This window comes from Syngnathus acus, chromosome 20 (genome assembly GCF_901709675.1).
Source record: "Syngnathus acus chromosome 20, fSynAcu1.2, whole genome shotgun sequence".
Classification (NCBI taxonomy): Eukaryota; Metazoa; Chordata; class Actinopteri; order Syngnathiformes; family Syngnathidae; genus Syngnathus; species Syngnathus acus.
The window spans coordinates 2,699,193-2,719,124 of record NC_051104.1 but is presented as its reverse complement, the minus strand read 5'-3'; the positions used below and the strand labels follow the sequence as shown (position 1 = coordinate 2,719,124).

General features: G+C 43.9%; 2 protein-coding genes across 6 annotated transcripts; both read left to right on the top strand.

Moving 5' to 3' along the window:
- The first annotated feature begins 395 nt into the window (after window positions 1–395).
- tnfsf10 (TNF superfamily member 10) lies at window positions 396–7,401 on the top strand. The gene is made up of 6 exons (XM_037279832.1): window positions 396–603; window positions 2,551–2,676; window positions 4,250–4,295; window positions 4,426–4,548; window positions 5,674–5,927; window positions 6,104–7,401. The coding sequence occupies exons 1-6, from the start codon at window positions 496–498 to the stop codon at window positions 6,311–6,313; spliced, it is 867 nt and encodes a 288-aa protein (XP_037135727.1). The 5' UTR covers window positions 396–495; the 3' UTR covers window positions 6,314–7,401.
- A 518-nt stretch (window positions 7,402–7,919) lies between these two features.
- mynn (myoneurin) lies at window positions 7,920–12,432 on the top strand. Of its 5 annotated transcripts, none has more exons than XM_037279826.1 (9): window positions 7,920–7,948; window positions 8,967–9,234; window positions 9,459–9,741; window positions 9,832–10,465; window positions 10,553–10,712; window positions 10,810–10,988; window positions 11,060–11,152; window positions 11,266–11,391; window positions 11,854–12,432. In XM_037279826.1, the coding sequence occupies exons 1-9, from the start codon at window positions 7,939–7,941 to the stop codon at window positions 12,225–12,227; spliced, it is 2,127 nt and encodes a 708-aa protein (XP_037135721.1). In that variant the 5' UTR covers window positions 7,920–7,938; the 3' UTR covers window positions 12,228–12,432. The 5 variants fall into 5 exon arrangements, with proteins under 5 accessions (XP_037135721.1, XP_037135718.1, XP_037135720.1 ...); XM_037279823.1 differs by having other exon boundaries at window positions 9,787–10,465; XM_037279825.1 differs by having other exon boundaries at window positions 9,459–9,759.
- Window positions 12,433–19,932: the final 7,500 nt, after the last annotated feature.

Here is a 19,932-nt window from a genome sequence, read left to right as displayed (position 1 = left end):
ACGATTGCGCTATATTGCGGAACGTTACACTGTTGCGTTACCCTGAAGTATTCCGTTGTTACATTGTGACGTCATATGGGGCGTGACGTCAATGTGAGTCGTCGGGTTGCCTTGCATGGTCGCGTTACAACATCGTAGCATGGCATTGTAATTTCACATCATGTGACCCTTTGAAGAGAAAAAATAATCAACATTGTAAGGAACCTGAGCTGCAATTTTAGTACGAGGAAATACATTTAAAATGAAGTTTAAAAATAGTTTGTATAATGCACAAAGGCAACAAGATCCTCCCCCGGTCGGCGCTCCTCCTTGAGGAGGTTCGGCTGCAGCTGCGGAGCCTCCCCCGTCCCGTCCCGTCCGTCCCGTCCCCCAGTGACCTCCTTCTCGTCTACTTTCTCCTCCTCCCCTTCGTCACTCCTCGGCCATTGTTCGTGCTCGCGTGCTGGAAGTCCGTCGGGCGGACCGTGGCCGCGTACCGGGCGGCGCTCTGTCGCCATGACGGGCTCCGCTCCGCAGTTCGGAGTCGTGCTGATGCTGGCCGTCCTGCTGCAGACCGTCCTGGTTGCCGTCACCCTGCTGCACTTCAGCGCCTCGCTCAACGCCGTAAGTCGCATGCACGCACTCACTTTGCAACTCACTCACTCACTCCAAAAGCGACGAGGTAGGTGTGTGCTGACGAAACAGCAAGTCAAGAAACTAATGCGCGAGCGAGCGAGTTCAGTAAACAGCCCACAATCTAAGAAGTGAGAAAGTAACTTCTTTTGTGAGTGACTAAATAAGTAATTGTGCAAACTTAATTGACTAACTGAGTGAAATAATAAGTCGGTGGGTGCGCAAGTGAGTGAGACTACCCAAGAAATGAATTGAGTGCGTAAATAAATGAGTAAATAAACATATTAAATAAGTAGGTGAGTCGCCGAGTAAGTTTGTCAGTGAGTGAATAAGCAAGTAAGTGAGCGCGAGAAGTAAAGAAGTAAATTGATTGAATATTTATTGAATATTTATTGATCCCCAGGGGTGGGGAAATTCAGGCCCCAGCAGTACCCATACCACAGAGTGGGTATACAAAAGACACACAGATGGCATGAGCGCAACTCAATAGGCTCTCATAAGGCTGCCACACAACGGCGCCACAAAGAAAGTCAGAAAGTGCTCAAGATAAAATCCATCAAAGCAAATCAAAGCTAAAAGACAAAGGAAAAAAAGTAACAGCGGCCAACCAGCACCCCTCAATACAAGTGAACACCCCGAAACACACAAAATAGCCTCCACGGGGTCCATAGACAGGTGTAAGGGCAGTCCAGTTCAACGTCACCCAATGGACCGTGGTCGTGAATCGGTGAAAACATCACAAAGCAGGCAAACGTGTGAGCAGCGTCCCGGGCACCCAGTCGGGGCACGTGCAGATGGACAATGAGTAAATAAACATATTAAATAAGTAGGTGAGTCGCCGAGTAAGTTTGTCAGTGAGTGAATAAATGCAATTGAGTTAGTGAGTTAATAAGCAAGTAAGTGAGCGTGAGAAGTAAACAAGTAAATGAGTTGTAACCGCGGGATTGAGAACAAAAGTAAAACTCTTAGTGAGCACGTAAACGCAGAAGTGATTGACTTGCTGAGTTATCAAATGCGGCAGTCAGTCGGTAATTTGGGATTCATTTAGTTAGTTAGTTAGTTAGTTAGTTAGTTAGTAACATAGTTAGTAAGCAAATAAGTAACTTGTTATCAAATGCGGCAGTCAGTCTGTAATTTGGAATTCAGTTAGTTAGTTAGTTAGTTAGTTAGTTAGTTAGTAACAGAGTAAGTAAGCGAATAAGTAACTTGTTTCTGCTTTTTCTGTATTTTGGAAGTAACCAAGTACTTTTTACTGTTCTTTTTCTGCCACCTTTTTATTTTTCCTCGCTACATTTAACAGCAGACTGTTAAAATAGTTTCATTAGTTTTTGTCAACGTCTGCAGATGATGACACCATGGAAGAAATAGTCTTTTACATTTACTTGAGCACAGAAGATGAAATTAGTACTTCAACTTTCACCAATTTTAAAACACAATTTATTTTATTTTATTTTTTAACTCCAATACAGTGTTTGTACCTTTTCCACCTGTATTCTTCAGAAAGAAAACAATCACTTTAGTTGGAGTGCAAACGCTCCAGAAGTAGTTTGAGTTGTTGTTCTGAGCTCCTGCGAACAATCAGGAAGTTTTTTTATTTTTTTATAACTGTGTGTGTACACGCGTGCCTTTTGGATCAAGTCCAAGAAAGTCAAGTTGAATCGTTGAGTCATGTGAATTGCCGAGTAATAGATATCAGGGGGAGCAAAAATCTCAGCTAATCACTCTTTTACAACCTATTCTGAAATAATGGCTTACTTCTTCCTTAGTATGTTTTAAACTAACACAAGTAATAAATTCATTTTTATTCCAAGAGAAGATGCGAGATTCATGATCCAAAAGTCAGATTATCTGTGATTTTGTCACGCCGACTTGGAGTCTTTCATGAAACAACCTTCCTTCAACCTCTCCTTCGTGTTTTCTTCATCTCGGCACGTGCAGATGAAGGAGACGTTCTCCAGGAGCAGCGCATCGTGCCTGCAAGGTTGGGATCTGCAGAGCGTTTCGGCCGTCCCAGACGATCCGTGCCGGCAGGTCACGCAGCAGCTCCACCAACTCATCGAGAAGGTCAGACTCACGTAAACATCGTTAACGTTCAGAGAGCGCGACCTTCCAATTAATTTGACACACACTTGGTTTTCCCGTCGCGCAAGGGCAATGATTCTACTTCTATGTTTATAATTGCACTGGTACATCTGCAGCGCATCACAGTGAGAGCTGCTTCTAATATTTCCATGGCCTCGTTTGCACACGAAGCTTCTCGCAAATCCATTTTCAAAAATGTCCAATACGAGCTCTTGCCAATCGAATATCGCCGTGATTGTCTTTGTCGAGACGCCCGGAATTATGAATCGTCACAATCGTAATTCACCATAGCCTGACGATGCCAAATCCTTTTGAATCCCCGCTCAGATTGTTATCTTAGCATAGCAAGTGTAGGAATGCAATGTTCTCTTTCCTAAACTTTGAAGCGAGACCCAAGCGCTGATAAATCCCGCACAATTCTTGCGCAAAGGTTAGCAAGCCCATTAAAAAAGAAAACAAAAAAAACATCTTTTATATAGAATCTGAATCACTGCATTGGCGGCATGGCAGTAAAAAAAAAAAAAAGGTTGAAGATGTTAATCAGAGTCAGCCACACAATGAAGTCATTGAGGTGATCCCCTCGGCTTTAAGCGCCACCGGAATGCGTGCACCTGCGCACGCACACACACACACAGAGCTGATTGTGCCGCCACCAAAGCAGGAAGTTGACGTCCCGTAAATGAAGAAATAAAAGACGAGCGACTTGGCAGACACGTGACGCCACGAGGTGATAAAATTGTTCCTGTTGATTGTTTTTGTTTAAGGAGGGGAAACACATGTTGAGGAATTCAAAACTGCCTGGATATTTTTTATGTTAGAACTTTGGATCGAAACCATGTTTGGAAATAATAAATGTATAATTAAGTTGTTTCCTGTTTTTTTTTTTGTGTAAAAAAATCGAATTGACAAAACACTTAAATGTGTCATAAAAGCAGCGAAAGACTTTGATTTGAAAATTGAATCCAGACTAGTCGTGGACTTCGTTAAAATGCGGTGTGGACTCAATCGCTTGTATTATTATTCACGAGCGGGTTGCTGCTTTTATTGATCCAATATTGACAGGCTGTCCGTAAAGTGCCTTCAATTCTGACAAATTGAGGAGTGGTTTCAAAATTTGCTTTCTCCAACTTGATCCACTTTGTCAACATAAATCGTCTTCCGTACTTAATCATTTGGTATTGGTGAGTCAGCCGGTCTGATTCCATTGTGCTGAACCGCCATGTACAATGAGCCTCTTCTTGAGGCCTTGTCATTTTTTTCACCCTAAGGGCTGACTTAACCGAACCCGTTTCATCCGCATTCAGTCGTCGTTCCCACGGAGCAGAGAGAAACAACGTCTCTGTCGTGTGCAAAGTTTCAAACGACATCATTCGAATATTTCGCATCAAGTGCCCCTGGAGAGCTCGATGTTTTCATCCTTGTATGACATAATTATCGATTCCAGATGATTTACAAGGCACGGCGTGCTGTTATTTTGTGTTGCACTTTGTTGTGATTTCTCTTAATTAGCAAAACGTTGAGGCCTGATGTGTGTGTTTGTTTTGTTGCCGCGCAGTCGCTGTCGCAACGCTACCAGAAGCAGATCTCGTCAGCGGTCAGAGGTGAGGCCGTCTTCCATTACGATTCATAAATATCACACGCGGTATTTGCAAGAACGTGTCGCAACAATAGCTGCGCGGTATAGCGGCCATTGTTGTCGTTTGACTCCCCGTCGGGTTGCTTCCTGTTCAGATGAAGTTTCGCGGGTTCTGCCCTCGCTGGTGCCAGAGGACGGCGCGTCGCCACGGCCTAAAGTCGCCGCTCACGTCACCGGAAGTTTCGCGCCCAAGCTGGAGGCAGGAAGTGGCGGACCCGGTAAGGCGTCGTCCACATTAGAACAGAAATGAAAATCCGACTTTTACAGCAGCAGACAACAATCATGGCATCAAAGGAGTGAAAATGTCAACACATGTGCTGTGGGGCCAATGTTTTGAATTTGGTCCGGGGATTTAAGCAGCCACTCGTTTTCATCGTAAAGTCAACAGGCAATTAGTGATTGTCAGTCAGCTTTGCGTATTCGCACAGAAGCAACGACATGCGCAGCGACGTCTGGCGTGACCTGCAAAATTGTCGTCCAACCCGCTTCGCGTGCGACACGGCGAGAGAAACCAAACGACGCGCACGCAGCCGAGGGCTTTTCAAACAAGCGCTTCAAATGTGCAAATCGTTTTGACTCATGATTGAATCATTCACGTTTGACTTGGGTTGTATGTTATTCATAATCAGTTAACCACAATCTTTGTACCACGAGCTCTTTTGGCCCTAACTTCCTACAGATGTTAAAGCACTACTTTTATGCGAATGAAGCTCGTCCAATTTGATTTCATCCGAAATGAAATGGCCTCACTCCAACTTGTTTCCTCAGAATTTTTGCGGGGGTACCAAAAACAGCCAATAGGTAACTTTTTTTGGTGAAGAACGGACGTTAAACACAAAGAAATTAATATTTGTGAGGAATACTGCTAATAAAAACAACAACATATTTGTGCGTCGGCAGTCGCAAATGGTATTTCCCCTGTTAGTCACTCATCGCAAATTATTTACTGTTTTGTGCTAAGCTAATATAAAAGTATTGCTTTAGCGCCATCTTGTGGCACTTTGCGGCCAAAGCTGTTGAAATAAGAGAAAGGCTTCCATTTAATGTAATAGAATAAAAGTGTTTTGCCGCCCTCTTGTGGCGATTTCGGCAGTTTTACTAAGGTTTTTGCTGGTGTCAGGTTATTCCAATCCTAACCTGCCAAATTATGGATACTCTTGATATTTATTATGACTTTTTGATCCGAAATGGCTTTGGGAAATAATGGTAACTGATCATGCAATTGTGCCCCTGAAATGAAATTCTTAAATGTAATTAGCATTTGGTTCCATTTTTTTTTCTTTGTGGTTTCTGAACTGAAATGATAATTATGTAGCATTTGTTAGTAACTGATTTGTGTTCAGTCTCCTTCCCAGGGGGAACGGCGGGTGCCCGGCGCGTTCACGGGCAGAAGATTTCGTGGTGGGAAGGCGAGAAGGGTCTGGCCTTCCTGCAGGACGTCCAGCTGGTGGACGGCGAGCTGGTGGTCCCGCGGCCCGGCCTCTACTACATCTACGCCCAGACCTACTTCAGACACAGCCGCCCTGTGGACGAGGACGCCTCGGACGATGGCGGCGAGGACAGAGGAAGGCCTCTGCTGCAGTACATCTACAAGAAGGTAAGGGCGCCCATTCTCCATTTTAAAACTCAACTCTGAATGTGCTTTAGTAAAGCGGCTCCTCTCTGTTGGCAGCCATCTTCTTAGTGTCAGCATATTAGCAAAGATGCCCTTTGACCTACAGAAGTTGCTACAAATCAAATTTATGCGCAAACTTGACAAGCCTTTTCTCGCAGGTGAGCACCTACCCAGTGCCCATCCTGCTGATGAAGACCAGCAGGACCTCCTGCTGGTCCAAGGACTCCCAATTTTCGCTGCACTCGGCCCACCAGGGGGGGCTTTTCTCTCTCAGCCCGGGCGACCGCCTCTTTGTCACAGTGACCAACGCCTCTGCCGTGGACATGGACGAGAAGAGCAGCTTTTTTGGGGCCTTCCTCATCAGCTAGGCCACAAGAGGCCGCTGTTGCACTTCCTCCAGAGGATCCTATCCATCAGAACTTGGTGGACATCAAACCCAAAGACGTTCCAAGCGAGGGACAAACGCGGGAGCGGCGTCAAGTGACGGCCAGAGGTGAGGCGGCGATGGACACGAGGACGATTTTCTTAAAATTTCCATTGAGTAAAAAATCCAATTCAAATTCAAAAGTGACTACTTGCTGCTAACAAACATGTGCTTCCCCTTTGTAGCCTAAATAAGCGAGCATGTGATGTCTGACTGTAATTTTTATTTGGCCGCTTGTGACAAAGCAGCAGATTTTTTTTTATTTGTTCAACAGGATTCTTTCTAGTGGGGAACAAAATCTGCAACATCTCAAAAATAGCTTGTTTTCAGTGGTCTATGTAAATAAGTAAGCAATTTGCCTTTTTTTTTCCCCTCATTTGTTGATGGTTCACAGATGATTGATGCCATAAGACAGGAAGAGTAATTCTGTTCCTTATTAGAAACATTTGTGATAACATTGCGCATCAAAGTTTGTTGTCACATTTTTGCCACTCATCTGAGCGTATTGAAGATGTTAATAATCCTTTGTGGTTTTTTTGTTGTGTGTTTCATGTGTATCTGCTAAATGTACTGAATCTGATCAACTGCATATGAACAGCCAATCATCCCACGAACCTGAATGTAGCACTTCTACATGTCATTGGTTTTAAATATTATTTTAGATCAACCAAAGATTACTACAGCGTTTATTGTGGTGGTAAACCAGTGAATCTGTGCATTTGGGCCCTTCGCAAATCCTGTTGTACGCTGAACAGTTGCTTTTAGCGCTGTTTGGTGGTGGTATGGTGCTAAAGAAACAATTTGATGTGAGTTGAGGAGCTTAACTTGGATAAAAGTAGCCCTTTGCTGCATCTTGTGCCATCTTTAAGCAAATACAAACCGTTTTAGAGGAGCGTTAATTAGATTTAGAAGTTAGACACTAATAGGGGATCGTGAACAACAATGCATTGCTTCTCACTTGTAAATAAAACGTGAGTGTAAATATCTTTTATCTGTAAATATGTGCAATAAAGAGTTTGTGACAATAACAAATTATCACAAATTTTTATTTTATTTTTAAATACAAAATTACAACAAAAATATGACAAAAGCTTTTGATTTATGGGATAATTCGTTAAATCCGTTCTAATATACAGGACTGTCTCAGAAAATTAGAATATTGTGATAAAGTTTTTTATTTTCTGGAATGGAATTAACAAAACAAAAATGTCAAACATTCTGGATTCATTACAAATCAACTGAAATATTGCAAGCCTTTTATTATTTTAATATAGCTGATTATGGCATACAGCTTAAGAAAACTAATATACTATCTCTAAATATTAGAATATCATGAAAAAGTAAACTAATAGGGTATTCAACTAATCACTTAAATCGTCTAATTAACTCGAAACACCTACAAGGGTTTCCTGAGCCTTGACAAACACTCAGCTTGGTTCTAATTTTTCTGAGACAGTCCTGTAATTAATGATGAGCACTGACTTTTTTGATTCCGATCTTCAAATTCTATCTTCGCAGCCAGTCTCGCGAGATCTCGTAAAATCCCGAGATAACGGCCCGGGATTACGGATGTTAAAAGGTACAGCACTTTCCGGCTTTTATTTACACGGACTCAGTTCCAAAAAGAATTTCCCAGCTAACTAATTTTGGCCACGGATGGTACGTTTGCACTGCTTTTCCGAATTGTGCGTTTGTTAATATTTGGGCTAACTTAAGCGGGCACCGCCGTCGCAATCGGCGAATCCTTCGAAATAAGAGCACGACGTTATCGACGCCTTTTGCTACCGTGTGAGCTCGCTTAGCTTCAGCCTGTCCATTCGGGTAGCCCGAACGGACCAGCGGGCGTCGTAACTTATTCGGAACCGGCTTGTTGGCAAGGTTATGTGCTGACAAGAGGACCCGGCGCCTCGAATAGCAGATGGCGCTTTTTTAAGGCGAGCCAGTACGCGGCTATTAGCATTAGCATCGGGCGTAGGCCTACTCAGGAAGCGGGAAAGAGCTTTTATTTTCCAAATCTTCATTATAGCCGACTGCTAGTCTTCCCTACACGGCTTCTCCCTCGAATAAATTACTTATCTTGGTACTTTTGTGACTTTTAGGAATGTAAATTTAACGTCGGTGAGAATATACCTCCGTTCAAAAAAACTAAATGCTAAAATTGGCTTGGAAATTTAAATCTGGCTTCATACCTTACTATCCTCTTAAATTGTGGCTTGAAATCTTACTTATACACCTGGTTTTGAAGCCCTTACCCTAGTTTCAAGCAGACTTGAGACGAGTTGGATCTTCACCTTGGCTTTACAGCTGACTTTACGACCGTAACTGTGATTTGAAGCGCTACATTGAATCCCAACTCCTTATTTAGCATCCTAACACTGGGCCTGGTGTGAAACAGTAACCCAAACCCTGACTTTGAAACCCAACTTCAAAACCCTAACCCTGATCTATATAGGGCTTTTCTGGACACTCAAAGATGTTTTACAGTAGCTATACCTGCTAATTTTGTTCTAATATACAATGTGAAATGCCATTGACTGGCAAACATAAATGAGCATAGATTGCCAGAGTAGAAATGATTAACATGGACTCTCTTGTAGCAATGGCTCACGGTGCCAGTCATGGCAAGCTGCTCCTGCAGCGCCTACATCAGCAGCGGGAAATGGACTTCCTGTGTGATGTCACCATCATGGTCAGAGACGTGGAGTTCCGCGCACATCGTAACATACTGGCTGCGTTCAGTAAGTACTTTGCCTCCCAAGCTGAGAAGGACCAGGACGTCACCACTTTGGACCCCGACAAAGTCAGTCGCTACGCCTTGGAGAAGCTGCTGGAGTTTGTCTACACGGGACAGATGAACCTCAGCAGGTAGGCTGGCCACATGACATCTATCCTTTTTCCAAAAGCTTTGAATTTGTACCCCCAATTTTAACTGTATCATCTTCCACAGAAAGAACACCTTTTTCTTTCATACATAAAAGCCTCCTCTTAGAGAAAATGCCCTTTAAACACTTTCCTTAACACATTCTAATTAAAAATAATGAATTGACCACTAATTGTTTATCAAATGAATCAATATTTGTTACTTTCAGCACCAGACAAGCCGCTGTCCGCCGAGCCGCCATCTTCTTGGGCATGTCTGACGCCACAAAGTATCTGGAAGGAATTTCTCATTTGTCTGAGGCCAGCGAGGCGTCCCAGTCCGAGCTGGACAAAGAGGCGGGCCTGTCTTCGCTCAGTCCAGGCTCACCGGGCAGTACTCGCTCCCCCGCCCCTCTGTCGATCGTCTCTGTGTCAGGTGCGTGTTTGGATGAGAGCCAAGCAGGCCAGGAAGACGAGGAAACCCAGAAAGGCCAGGTGGGCGAGGAAGGCCAGGTCAGCGAGGAAGGCCAGGTCAGCGAGGAAGGCCAGGTCAGCGAGGAAGGCCAGGTCAGCGAGGAAGGTCAGTTCGGTGAGGAAGGCCAGCAAGATCTGGAAGGCCAGAAAAATCAGGAAAGCCAAGCCGCCGGCTTGGAAGAGGAAGGAGGAATTGCCAGCCACGAACTGGCGGAGCCTAGCGATGCTGTCGCCAACACCACCAAACTGGCAGCCCCAAGGGGGAGGGGACGTGGCCGAGGCAGGGGTCGCGGCAGGGGCAGAGGCCGAGGAAGAGGAGGATTAAGCCTGGTCAAGACCGAAGAAGACTTCCTTGATGATTCCGACACCAGCATCAAGGATTTCGGGGACACGTCGGCCGACTGGAGCCCCTCGCTAGACGAGCCACTTCCCAAGAGGACCCGCATAGGGGAGCCCCGGCGCGGACGTGGCCGGGGACGCGGACGTGGCCGAGGGAGGGGCCGAGGGAGAAGTAAAGCGGAGGGCGAGGAGGACGACGACGATAGCGGCGACGAAGGGACGGAGGACGCAGAGCAGGACGCCTCCAACGCCTCGCAAGAGACCACGCGGACCTGCATTGAGTGCAACAGGACCTTCAAGGACTTGTGCAGCCTGCGGAGGCACGAGCAGATCCACGCCGGCCTCAAGCCCTTCATCTGCATCTTCTGCTCCAAAACGTTCCGACAAGCTACGCAGCTCAAAACTCACCTGCGTACGCACACAGGTGAGTGACACGTTCTTGAAAAGGCCAAATCGCAATGCCCGTTTTGCACTGCACGGTGCTCAAAATGAAGTGTCTTGTTTGGCGCAGGCGAGAAGCCCTTCAGCTGCAATGACTGCGAAAAGTGTTTTGCTCAGAAGTGTCAGCTGGTGGCTCACCGCCGCATGCACCACGGCGAGGAGAAGCCCTACACTTGCGAGCGCTGCGGCTTCAAGTTCGCCACCTCGTCTAACTACAAGATCCACGTCAGGTGCGGGGGGGGCGGACACGCCTTAATAGCAGATGAAAACATTATATGAGGACGATTATCAGGATTTTGATGCTCACACATTGCCCTGCCCCTGCAGACTGCACAGCGGCGAAAAACCGTACGTATGCGACGTGTGCGGCCAGGCCTTCGCCCAGTCCAGCACGCTGACCTACCACAAGCGGCGACACACGGGCGAGAAGCCCTATCAGTGCGACCTGTGCGGCATGTCCTTCTCCGTCTCGTCCTCGCTCATTGCACACGCGCGCAAGCACACGGGTAAGGAAGCGGCCCGGCCTCGCAGGCGTTTGACCGCCTCGCGCCCTGACCCCCTCCCTGTTTGCGTCCAGGCGAGACGCCCTACAAGTGCTCCCAGCCGCAGTGCGACAGCAGCTTCGTCACCTCGTCCGAACTGAAGAAACACATGCGGCGGCTCCACCCGGGTGAGCCAACCACCTCTCAAATCCTTCCAACACGCCCAAATGATGCCTACGCTCCACTCAGACATCACTCATGTCAGTCACTCATGCTTGTTTTCTCTTATGTGTACACTCAGACGGCACCAACGGCGTGCAGTGCCTACTGTGTGGGAATCGCTTCGCTAGCGTCAAGAACATGATCAAGCACCAGGAGAAGGCGCACGCCGATGAGGTGCGACAACACAAAGAGAGGGCGCGCGCAGGTGAGCCAACACGCCATTTTACCGGCAATTTCCCCTTCTTTGCGAGTACGTGTAGCACATTTACGTTTGTAAACACTTTGAAAGCATAAAACATATTTTCAAGCATAATATGTGTTAACGTAACAGCGCAGCGGTGTGACTTGAACTCGCTATGCTGGCCCAAAAGTGCCACTTGCTTTTTTTCCTAAATGCTATGTGCTGCGATTACCGCTAGATGGCAACGTCGTGTCTGATTTGTTGGGCAGTGGACACAGTTTGCATCTATTTGAAGTTTTATTTTTATTATTAAATAAAGCGTGTGGGAGCTTGACCAATATGCATTTCTAACAGGTCAGTTGAATACTTTTTCGCAATCTGATACTATTGTTCTGTCCCAACATCACTGGTGATTTTTACACACCATTAACCCATTTCAACTGTTGAAACTAGCTTGATACCAAACTTTTGCTTTTGCGTCCTCAGTCGTCCTGCTGGCGTCCAGCCACCCGATCGCCTTCGTGCAGAGCAAACTGAGCAAGGACGGCAAAAGTCTGAGCTCTATCCCCGAAGCCGAGCCGAGCGAGCCGGAACCGGCCACGCCTCAGGCCGGCGGCGTGTCGGACACCGCCGCCCTGAGCGAGACGCTACAAGATCTGAAAGCGGAGCCCAGCCACATGCCCATCTCCCAAGCCGAGGCGACGACCTTCGAGACCGATCCCGTGTCCACCATCAACTCGGAAACGCTGCACGCGCTGGTGGAGCAGCTGAGGCCGCCTCCCTCGCCGGCGCAGAACCTGGAGCAGATAGTCATCATCCGCACGGTGGACAACATGGAGAACAATGCGCCGACGCAGTGAGTTTTGCATAGTGATGTACACGTTCCTTCGATATCCTTACTAGCCAATTTGAGGGTCCATGTACACGTGCGCGCATTGACTTCATGTACATGTACTAGTACACCTCCTCATCACTACCAAGACAAATTTCTCGTGCTTGTAAGAACCACGAGGGCAACCGCATAGATCAGGGATGAGAATTTTCCGCTGATCCGCAGATTTCCGTGTTTTCTTTCCCGTAAAAAATATCATTTTCGTGAATCGTGTAAATCCGTTGAATTATTTTTTTTATATATATATGGGGGTTGGTATGGAAGCGGCCGGTGTTACAGGTTAACTTGCTCTCATGTTATCTTGTGAAGTGAAGTGAAATTTATTTTTGAACGTAAGATCGACCAAACACAAAATCATTTTTTCACATTTTCACATAATTTCATGTTATGCCAACAAGGCACATAAATCAACATGTTCAAAAAAGGAGAAGGAAGAAGCTATTGCTTGTTTTTTTTCCTTCCCCTTTCATACATCATAATTCTCAACATGGTTGCTTTCTTTTTTTCTTGCTCCCTGTCTCTAGTTGCGCTCGTTAGGGTAAAGTGTGTTGCGCAATCTTGTGTGTCTTGACTGCAGTTTCGCCACAAGCGATATGGAACTTGTCTAGCTTTGCATATTAATAAGAGCGTGGAGAGAACAGAATTTCACAAATGGTTGTCCGTCATATGCGACGCGCGAAGGGTGAGCGGTGGGATATACAAAAGTTTACCGCTGAAAATGTGGTCCACTTGCACACCGCCCCAGCTAAGGATGGTTTATTGTTCTGTTAAGTTTGACATCAGAGCACTCTTTGGACAATGTTGACATTTAAGTCCTTGTAGGCGTTCGAATACACGCGCGCGCAGTGTTCAGTTTCACCACCAAGTCAGGGATGATGTCAATGGATGGATTTTGTAAAGACCATTCAAATGTGACGAATAATTAGAGACAAATAACTGAAGTCAATAAGTGAATGTTACATGTGTAACACAAATATAATATAAAATATAACGTAACCTAAATTAGACTCCTGCGACCAATTGCTCATGATGGAGAACTCCAAATGGAATTCACCTTAACAGATCAGGTATATATCTTTAAGTAGTTTGGTGAGGAAAGCAATACGTAACATTCAATACCCCAAAAAAGGAAAGAAAAAGGTCAAATACACAAAGGGCAACAGTAATCCTTCTCCACATTTGGTTCACCCACACATTTTGAATGGTCCAGCAAATGGAGCACTCTATCTGTGGGGCACAAAAGCAGAATATACATTCAAGCAAAATGTAACGCTCACCTGGATGTTGTCAGGTCTTACCCAATCGATTACTTCTTCCAAATCCTCCGCCCCACACACTCTACATATATGAATGAATCTTTATTTCGAACATGATTTAAAGAATAAAAATAATGAAAAACAAACAACATATTACTGTTCGAAAAGAAGTAGGAAGAAACCTAAGCTTATCATGTCCTACCCCTATCCATCACTTAGTTCCAAGTGAGAACATTAAAACTACAAAAGAAAAACAACAAAAACCTCTTATAATCCAAAAGTTTAACAGTAGTCTCCTTCATTTTCCTCTTTTAGGTAATTTGCAAATATCATTCCTTTATACATTTTGTTAAATAGAACTATATTTCGGCTTTCCTTCATTTCATCTTCCAGCCCATTCCACAGTTACTTTATAGGATGATATATTTGACAAATCATCTCCAAAATAAAATATTGCATCAAGTATCTACATACTTCCTAATATATAAATATTTTATCAGTGTCTTTGATCAATCTCTTTGTGTGCAGATGAATTATTCTGAACAATATAGTTAATTTAGGAATACATTGAACTTATTCTTACCTTCCTAAGACCCTTGAACCTCCCCCGCCAAATGGAAGTAATTTCGTAAAAGTCAATTAAATGACCTTTAATTCGAGATTCGTGGCCTTTGACCGTGGTGGCCAAGAATGCATTTACCACAGACAGTATTTGGTATAGGACACACAAAACACATAGGAGAAGGCGCACGACAATAATACAAACTATAATTCTGAATGGGACCAAAGTAACATACTGTGCTCTCGAAGAGCTTCCCAGGCCCAAGGTGGTCCCGAAGGTCCTGAGTGTAAAGCATATATGGGCCTATTTTGCTCCACAATACATTTGTCAGGAAGCTCCCATTCCATATGCCATATATTAGTTAAAGTAAATTATATTAACAGGAATTCATTATTCATTGTGATGAATTAAAGGGTTTACTTACAGCTCTGGAGGGTTGGTGTGGGTTTAGGTATTGTAGGCCTCTGTACAGAGGCTACCCTCTCGTTCACCGGGGTGAACCCCAATGTGCAGGCACCCAACCGGGGGGGGCAATAAGTATGCCCACACCTGCTCGACTCCTCTCACCGTGGGCAACTCCAGAGTGGAAGAGAGTCCAGCCCCTCTCGAGAGGGCTTGTACCAGAGCCCAAACTATGTGTGGAGGCAAGTCCGACTATGTCTAGTCGGAACTTTTCTGCCTCACACACCAGCTCGGGCTCTTTTCCAGCCAGAGAGGAGACATTCCAGGTCCCAAGAGCCAGCTTCTGCAGCCGGGGATCGGACCGCCAAGGTCCCTGCCTTTGGCCGCCGCCCAGCTCGCTTTGCACCCGACCCCTTTGGCCCCTCCTACAGGTGGTGAGCCCATGGGATGAGGACCCCCGTTTTCTCTTCGGGCCGGCCCCCATGGGCGAAGGCCTGGCCACCAGGCGCTCGCCTTCGAGCCCCACCTCCAGGCCTGGCTCCAGAGGGGGGCCCCCGGTGACCCGCGTCCGGGCGAGGGAAAACTAGGTCCATATATTTTAATCATCATAAGGGCATCATAAGCATCTGAGCCGTGCTTTGTCTGGCCCCTCACCTAGGACCCTTTTGCCATGGGTGACCCTACCAGGGGCATGAAGCCCCAGACAACATGGCTCCTAGGATCATAGGGGCACGCAAACTCCTCCACCACGATAAGGTGACGACTCACGGAGTACAATGCATACCAAGATGTGCCAGAAACTGCATGAACATCTTTCAAGAGCCCTAATAAAATACAATAAAATTGTCGTTAATAGGAATTAATTATCAAGAAAGCAACTGTGAGTAAGTTGTAAACTGGCTGTATACCTGAGTTAATGTTGGACTTCAGGTTTATGCCTGGCCCTGTAATGCCTCAGCATTGAGGAGGTGCTCTTATTCGAATAGGAAAGTTCGGTATAACAAATGCGACATTTAACCTGCAGAAAATATGAATAGTAAACTAAGAGTCACTTTGAAATGACATTTAACCTGCAGAAAATAATGAATAGTAAGAGTCACTTTGCAATTAATTTGAATTCAGATGTATCCAGTGGAAACTCTTCTCTCTGCAGATTTTCCTCGGCCGTCCCGGCTTCCTCTTCACCACGGGCGCCGATGTTGGCGTCTGTGTCGAGACGTCAATAAAATAAAAAAATCAAGGATTATGTATATATAAAAAAAAAAAAGCTAGATAAAACTGGTCATTTCTTAATGATTGAAATTTAAATTTAAGGCTGGGGGCAAAAAGTTCCAGCCCCAAAAAAATAAAGGGTTATCTATATATAAAAAAAAAAAAAAGCTAGATAAAACTGGTCATTTCTTAATGATTGAAATTTAAATCTAAGGCTGGGGGCAAAAAATTCCAGCCCAAAAAAAATAAAAAAGCAAGGGTTATCTACACTGTAAAAATAAATCCGTTGTTTTTACAGAATAAAACTGGCAGCTGGGGTTGCCAGAATAATCCTGTAAAATATACAGTCAAAATGTAAACGATTTTACAGAGCAACCTGTAAATCATACAGTTTTAAACTGTTATAATTTACAAAAAGTACAATCTACATTGGTAGATTTAACAGCTATGTTCTGCTGAATAAGCATGAATATGCAGCTATAAAACTAATAATTTTAGTAAAATTTGCAATGAATTGATGTCAATTCTACATCCAATCTCATTCAACTTTACTGAAAAACCCCAAGTACATAACATAAATTTGCAGTAATAATTGTAGATTAAAAATGCAGTTTGACGGAATTTTTCTGCATGTTTAACTCAAATATTGATTCAAATATAATTATTTTTTTAGTATTAACAACTATATTTTACAGTCAAAGCAACAGCTTTATAGGCTCACTGAATTTACTCAATTACATTTTAATAAGCATAAAATCCTGTTCTGTTAAGTGAATCTTATATCAATCTAAAACTGAAAAGTAAAATTTAATTTTAAATGCACTGCCCTCAACATATGTGTAAGTGTTTAACCAATAACATGTAATTTAGTGAAAAGCCACAAGTTATACCCTGAGTTACCTTGCTGAGATAAAAAAAACAACAACAAAAATTACGTGTGTCTACAGAAGTTTATTAAACTCAAAGAAGTGAAGAAAATAATCTGTCCTCACTCAAGACACATTCGTATCATCGTATAAACATTAGAACAGAGTATGACAATTAAGTGAACCCTTCTCCTTAATTGTTTTACGGATAATGGAGACATTTTTTTACTCTCAAATATATATTTGTAAATGTAATTGTAGCCAATATAAAGCATAAAATCTTGTTTTAGGACTGAAACATCTCAAATATAAACAGAAATGCCATACATAAATATGCATGCTACCATTATTGCTCAGCTTAAACTGTTTCTTTACAGTCAAAACAGATCAAATAATCCTTAGGCTATTTAATATGAAGTTCTTCAACTGCCGTCTCCGTCTCACCATCGATTCATCGATGCCAAGCTTACGTGCAGCAGCTCTATTTCCCTCTTTGACAGCCAAATCGATTTGCTTTTAACTTAAAAGCTGCATCATATGCATTTCTTCGTATGTTTTCCATGATGAGGGTGTGTGCATGATGCGCGAAATGTTCAAAACACAATCAAGCTAGCACGTCTTCTTCGGCGCATTATCTCTTCTTCGTCTGTCTCGCTCTTGCTTCCTGCTAGAGCGCCCCCTGGAGGCCATAAAAATCCATAAATGCGCCGCGCCGCCATTTAAGCCTCAAGGTTCAAAGTAACCTTCTGAATAAAATGCATTAAAAGTTCACATTCATTACAACTTGTTTTTGGTGAGCGAAATGTCAGAAGAATTGAATTTAAATGCTGATTGATTGGGTTTTAATACAATGCAGATGGTCCAAACAGCGCCACTGCTTTGTGTAATCTCTGAGTCACATGGCAGAGTAAGAGAAAGGGTTTAGAGCCCTTTGACGCAGGTCACCTAGCGTGCATTCCTACTAAAGCTCATAATAGTCACAAGCAACACAGCCAGAATAAGCAGCAGCCATAGTAGTGTTTCAAAATAGTATTTTTGTTGTTTTTTTCTTCAAGATACCACACAACAGCGGTCCACAGCCTTTTTACGAGTGTATAAAAGTGATCAAGTCATCACAAAAATCACGGAAAAAATCCTATATAAGTCGCACCGGACTATAAGCCGCAGGGTTCAAAAGTTGAGAAAAAAGTCGCGGCTTATAGTCCGAAATTTACAGTAGATCATTCAAACTACTGTATTTCTCGCACTATAAGGCGCACTTAAAAACTTCAAATTTTCTCAAAAGCCGACAGTGCGCCTTATAATCGGGTGCGCCTTATATATGGACCAATATTGAGGCACTACATCAGGCGCGTCCAAAGTCCGGCCCGCGGCCCAAATGTTTATATCTTATATATGGACAAAGTTTTAAAATGGGCCGTTCATTGAAGGTGCGCCTTATAATCCGGTGCGCCTTATATATGGACAAAGTTTTAAAATGGGCCATTCATTGAAGGCGCGCCTTATAATCCGGTGCGCCTTATAGTGCGGAAAATACCATAAGTGTGTTTTTCGTTCAACGTTTTGATTGAGAATTTGAGCAGTTTTGCAGTCGGGCAAGTTCCATATCGCTTGTCACGAAACACAAGATTTTGTGACATGCTTTACCCGAACGAGTTCAACTGGAGACTGGGAGCAAGATAACATGAGAGCAAGTTAACCTGTAACACCGGGCAACGTTAGCCTCGGCGACTCGCGAGCATTTGCCCGCCCGCCACGACGGCATCTTTTGGCACATCTCAAGGCAAAATTAGTTTAACTGTGAGTACGGAAATCGGCTTACCTCTGTTAACCTAACTCACTGGCAGCAGTGATGCGACAACATCCGCCTTATTTTCGGCAGCATTTTGGCGCTAATTTTCCACTTGTTAACTTAACTTACCTGGAGAACTAGTGTTTTTACACCGCCACAATGTGAATTTGTGATTTGGGTTTTCATCACTTGTAGTTAGATAGATCTAGGGCCTACTCGCCAGCATGAGGATCGTGCCAGGGAAATAGACAAGTCGAACGGGAACAAGAACTCAGATGGGCATGGCTCGAGAGCAGTGTCCTTGTACAATTCGGAACACAGTCCATAACCATGTGCCTGACGGAACATATCCGTAAAGTAGATGTCCCGGGGAAGGTTTTGAGTATTTTCTATCAAGATATGATCAGCTATGGAGGTCGCGGCACGATGAACATTAAGGAGCACATCGAAACAAAAAAAACACAGACAGTTTCTTACTTTTACAAGCATGTGGGTTTAGAAAGTAACATGTAAGCTAATGTTACGCTATTGTCATGATATTGTTAGAATAAATCTTTAATTTATATCAATCTTCAATCAATATATAGACAGACCCCCGGTGGGGCCCCCCGGCTACTTTTCAGTGTTTTTTCACATTTGCCATTCTCATCCCTGATAGATTCTTTTTACCTGTATTGGGAATAAAAACTCGGCCGCTATTCTACATGTCTTGCTGTTGAGGACAAAAAGTGTACTAGTACAAAGAGCGCACAGGTTTTGTGTGGTGCAGGAAAAGGAACATCTTACACTGAAGTCAGCCGCACTCCCGTTAAAACTTTGAAGACATGATGTGATGTTGTAGTGCTTCTTCCCCTTTTGTAGATGCCCAATGTGGGGGGTTTTTTTTCTCCTGTTTGCTTTTGATGGATGTGTTGACATATGTACAGAAATACTCATGACACTTGTGACTGGATGAAATCTTTTACCGCACAATAAAAAAGCGATTCAACACAACTTGTTTGGACAACTTTTTTTTCATTTAGCTCCCAACTCGTCTCCTACTTGGTCTTAAAGATAAGAGGAAACATTATGTTGACAGCACAAGACGAGCGAACTTTGCACAGCATGGCAAGGGTGTACTTGTTCTGTGGAAGCAAATTCAAGCCCTCAACTGTTCGATCTCAATTTGTTTATTTCTTGACTTAAATGTTAGCTAGTCAACTTTAATATTGGTTGCACTAAGACAATTGGCGTCATGACTATTCTTCAGTTCCAAATATGCCTCCACACTTAATATTCCTCCCTTCATTCTCATTTTTGATTGGAGTTTCCAGTACTTCAGTTTGATTATTTCAGTACAATCAGAATTTTTACAAATGTAACTGTAATATTACCTGTCTGCAGGTTGCCAAACAAGGCCATTACCTTTCTTTCAAATTTACCGTTAACAAATCTTAAGCAGTTAATTGCTTTCCAGTCAATGATTTATTGAAATAGAGTCCATGCTTTCATTTCTTTGAAGGCAACAAATAAGTTAGCAGGACTTTGAACGTGACAGTTTGCTCATTTTACGTTAAACTTTGATTACTTCCTCTGCAGCTAGT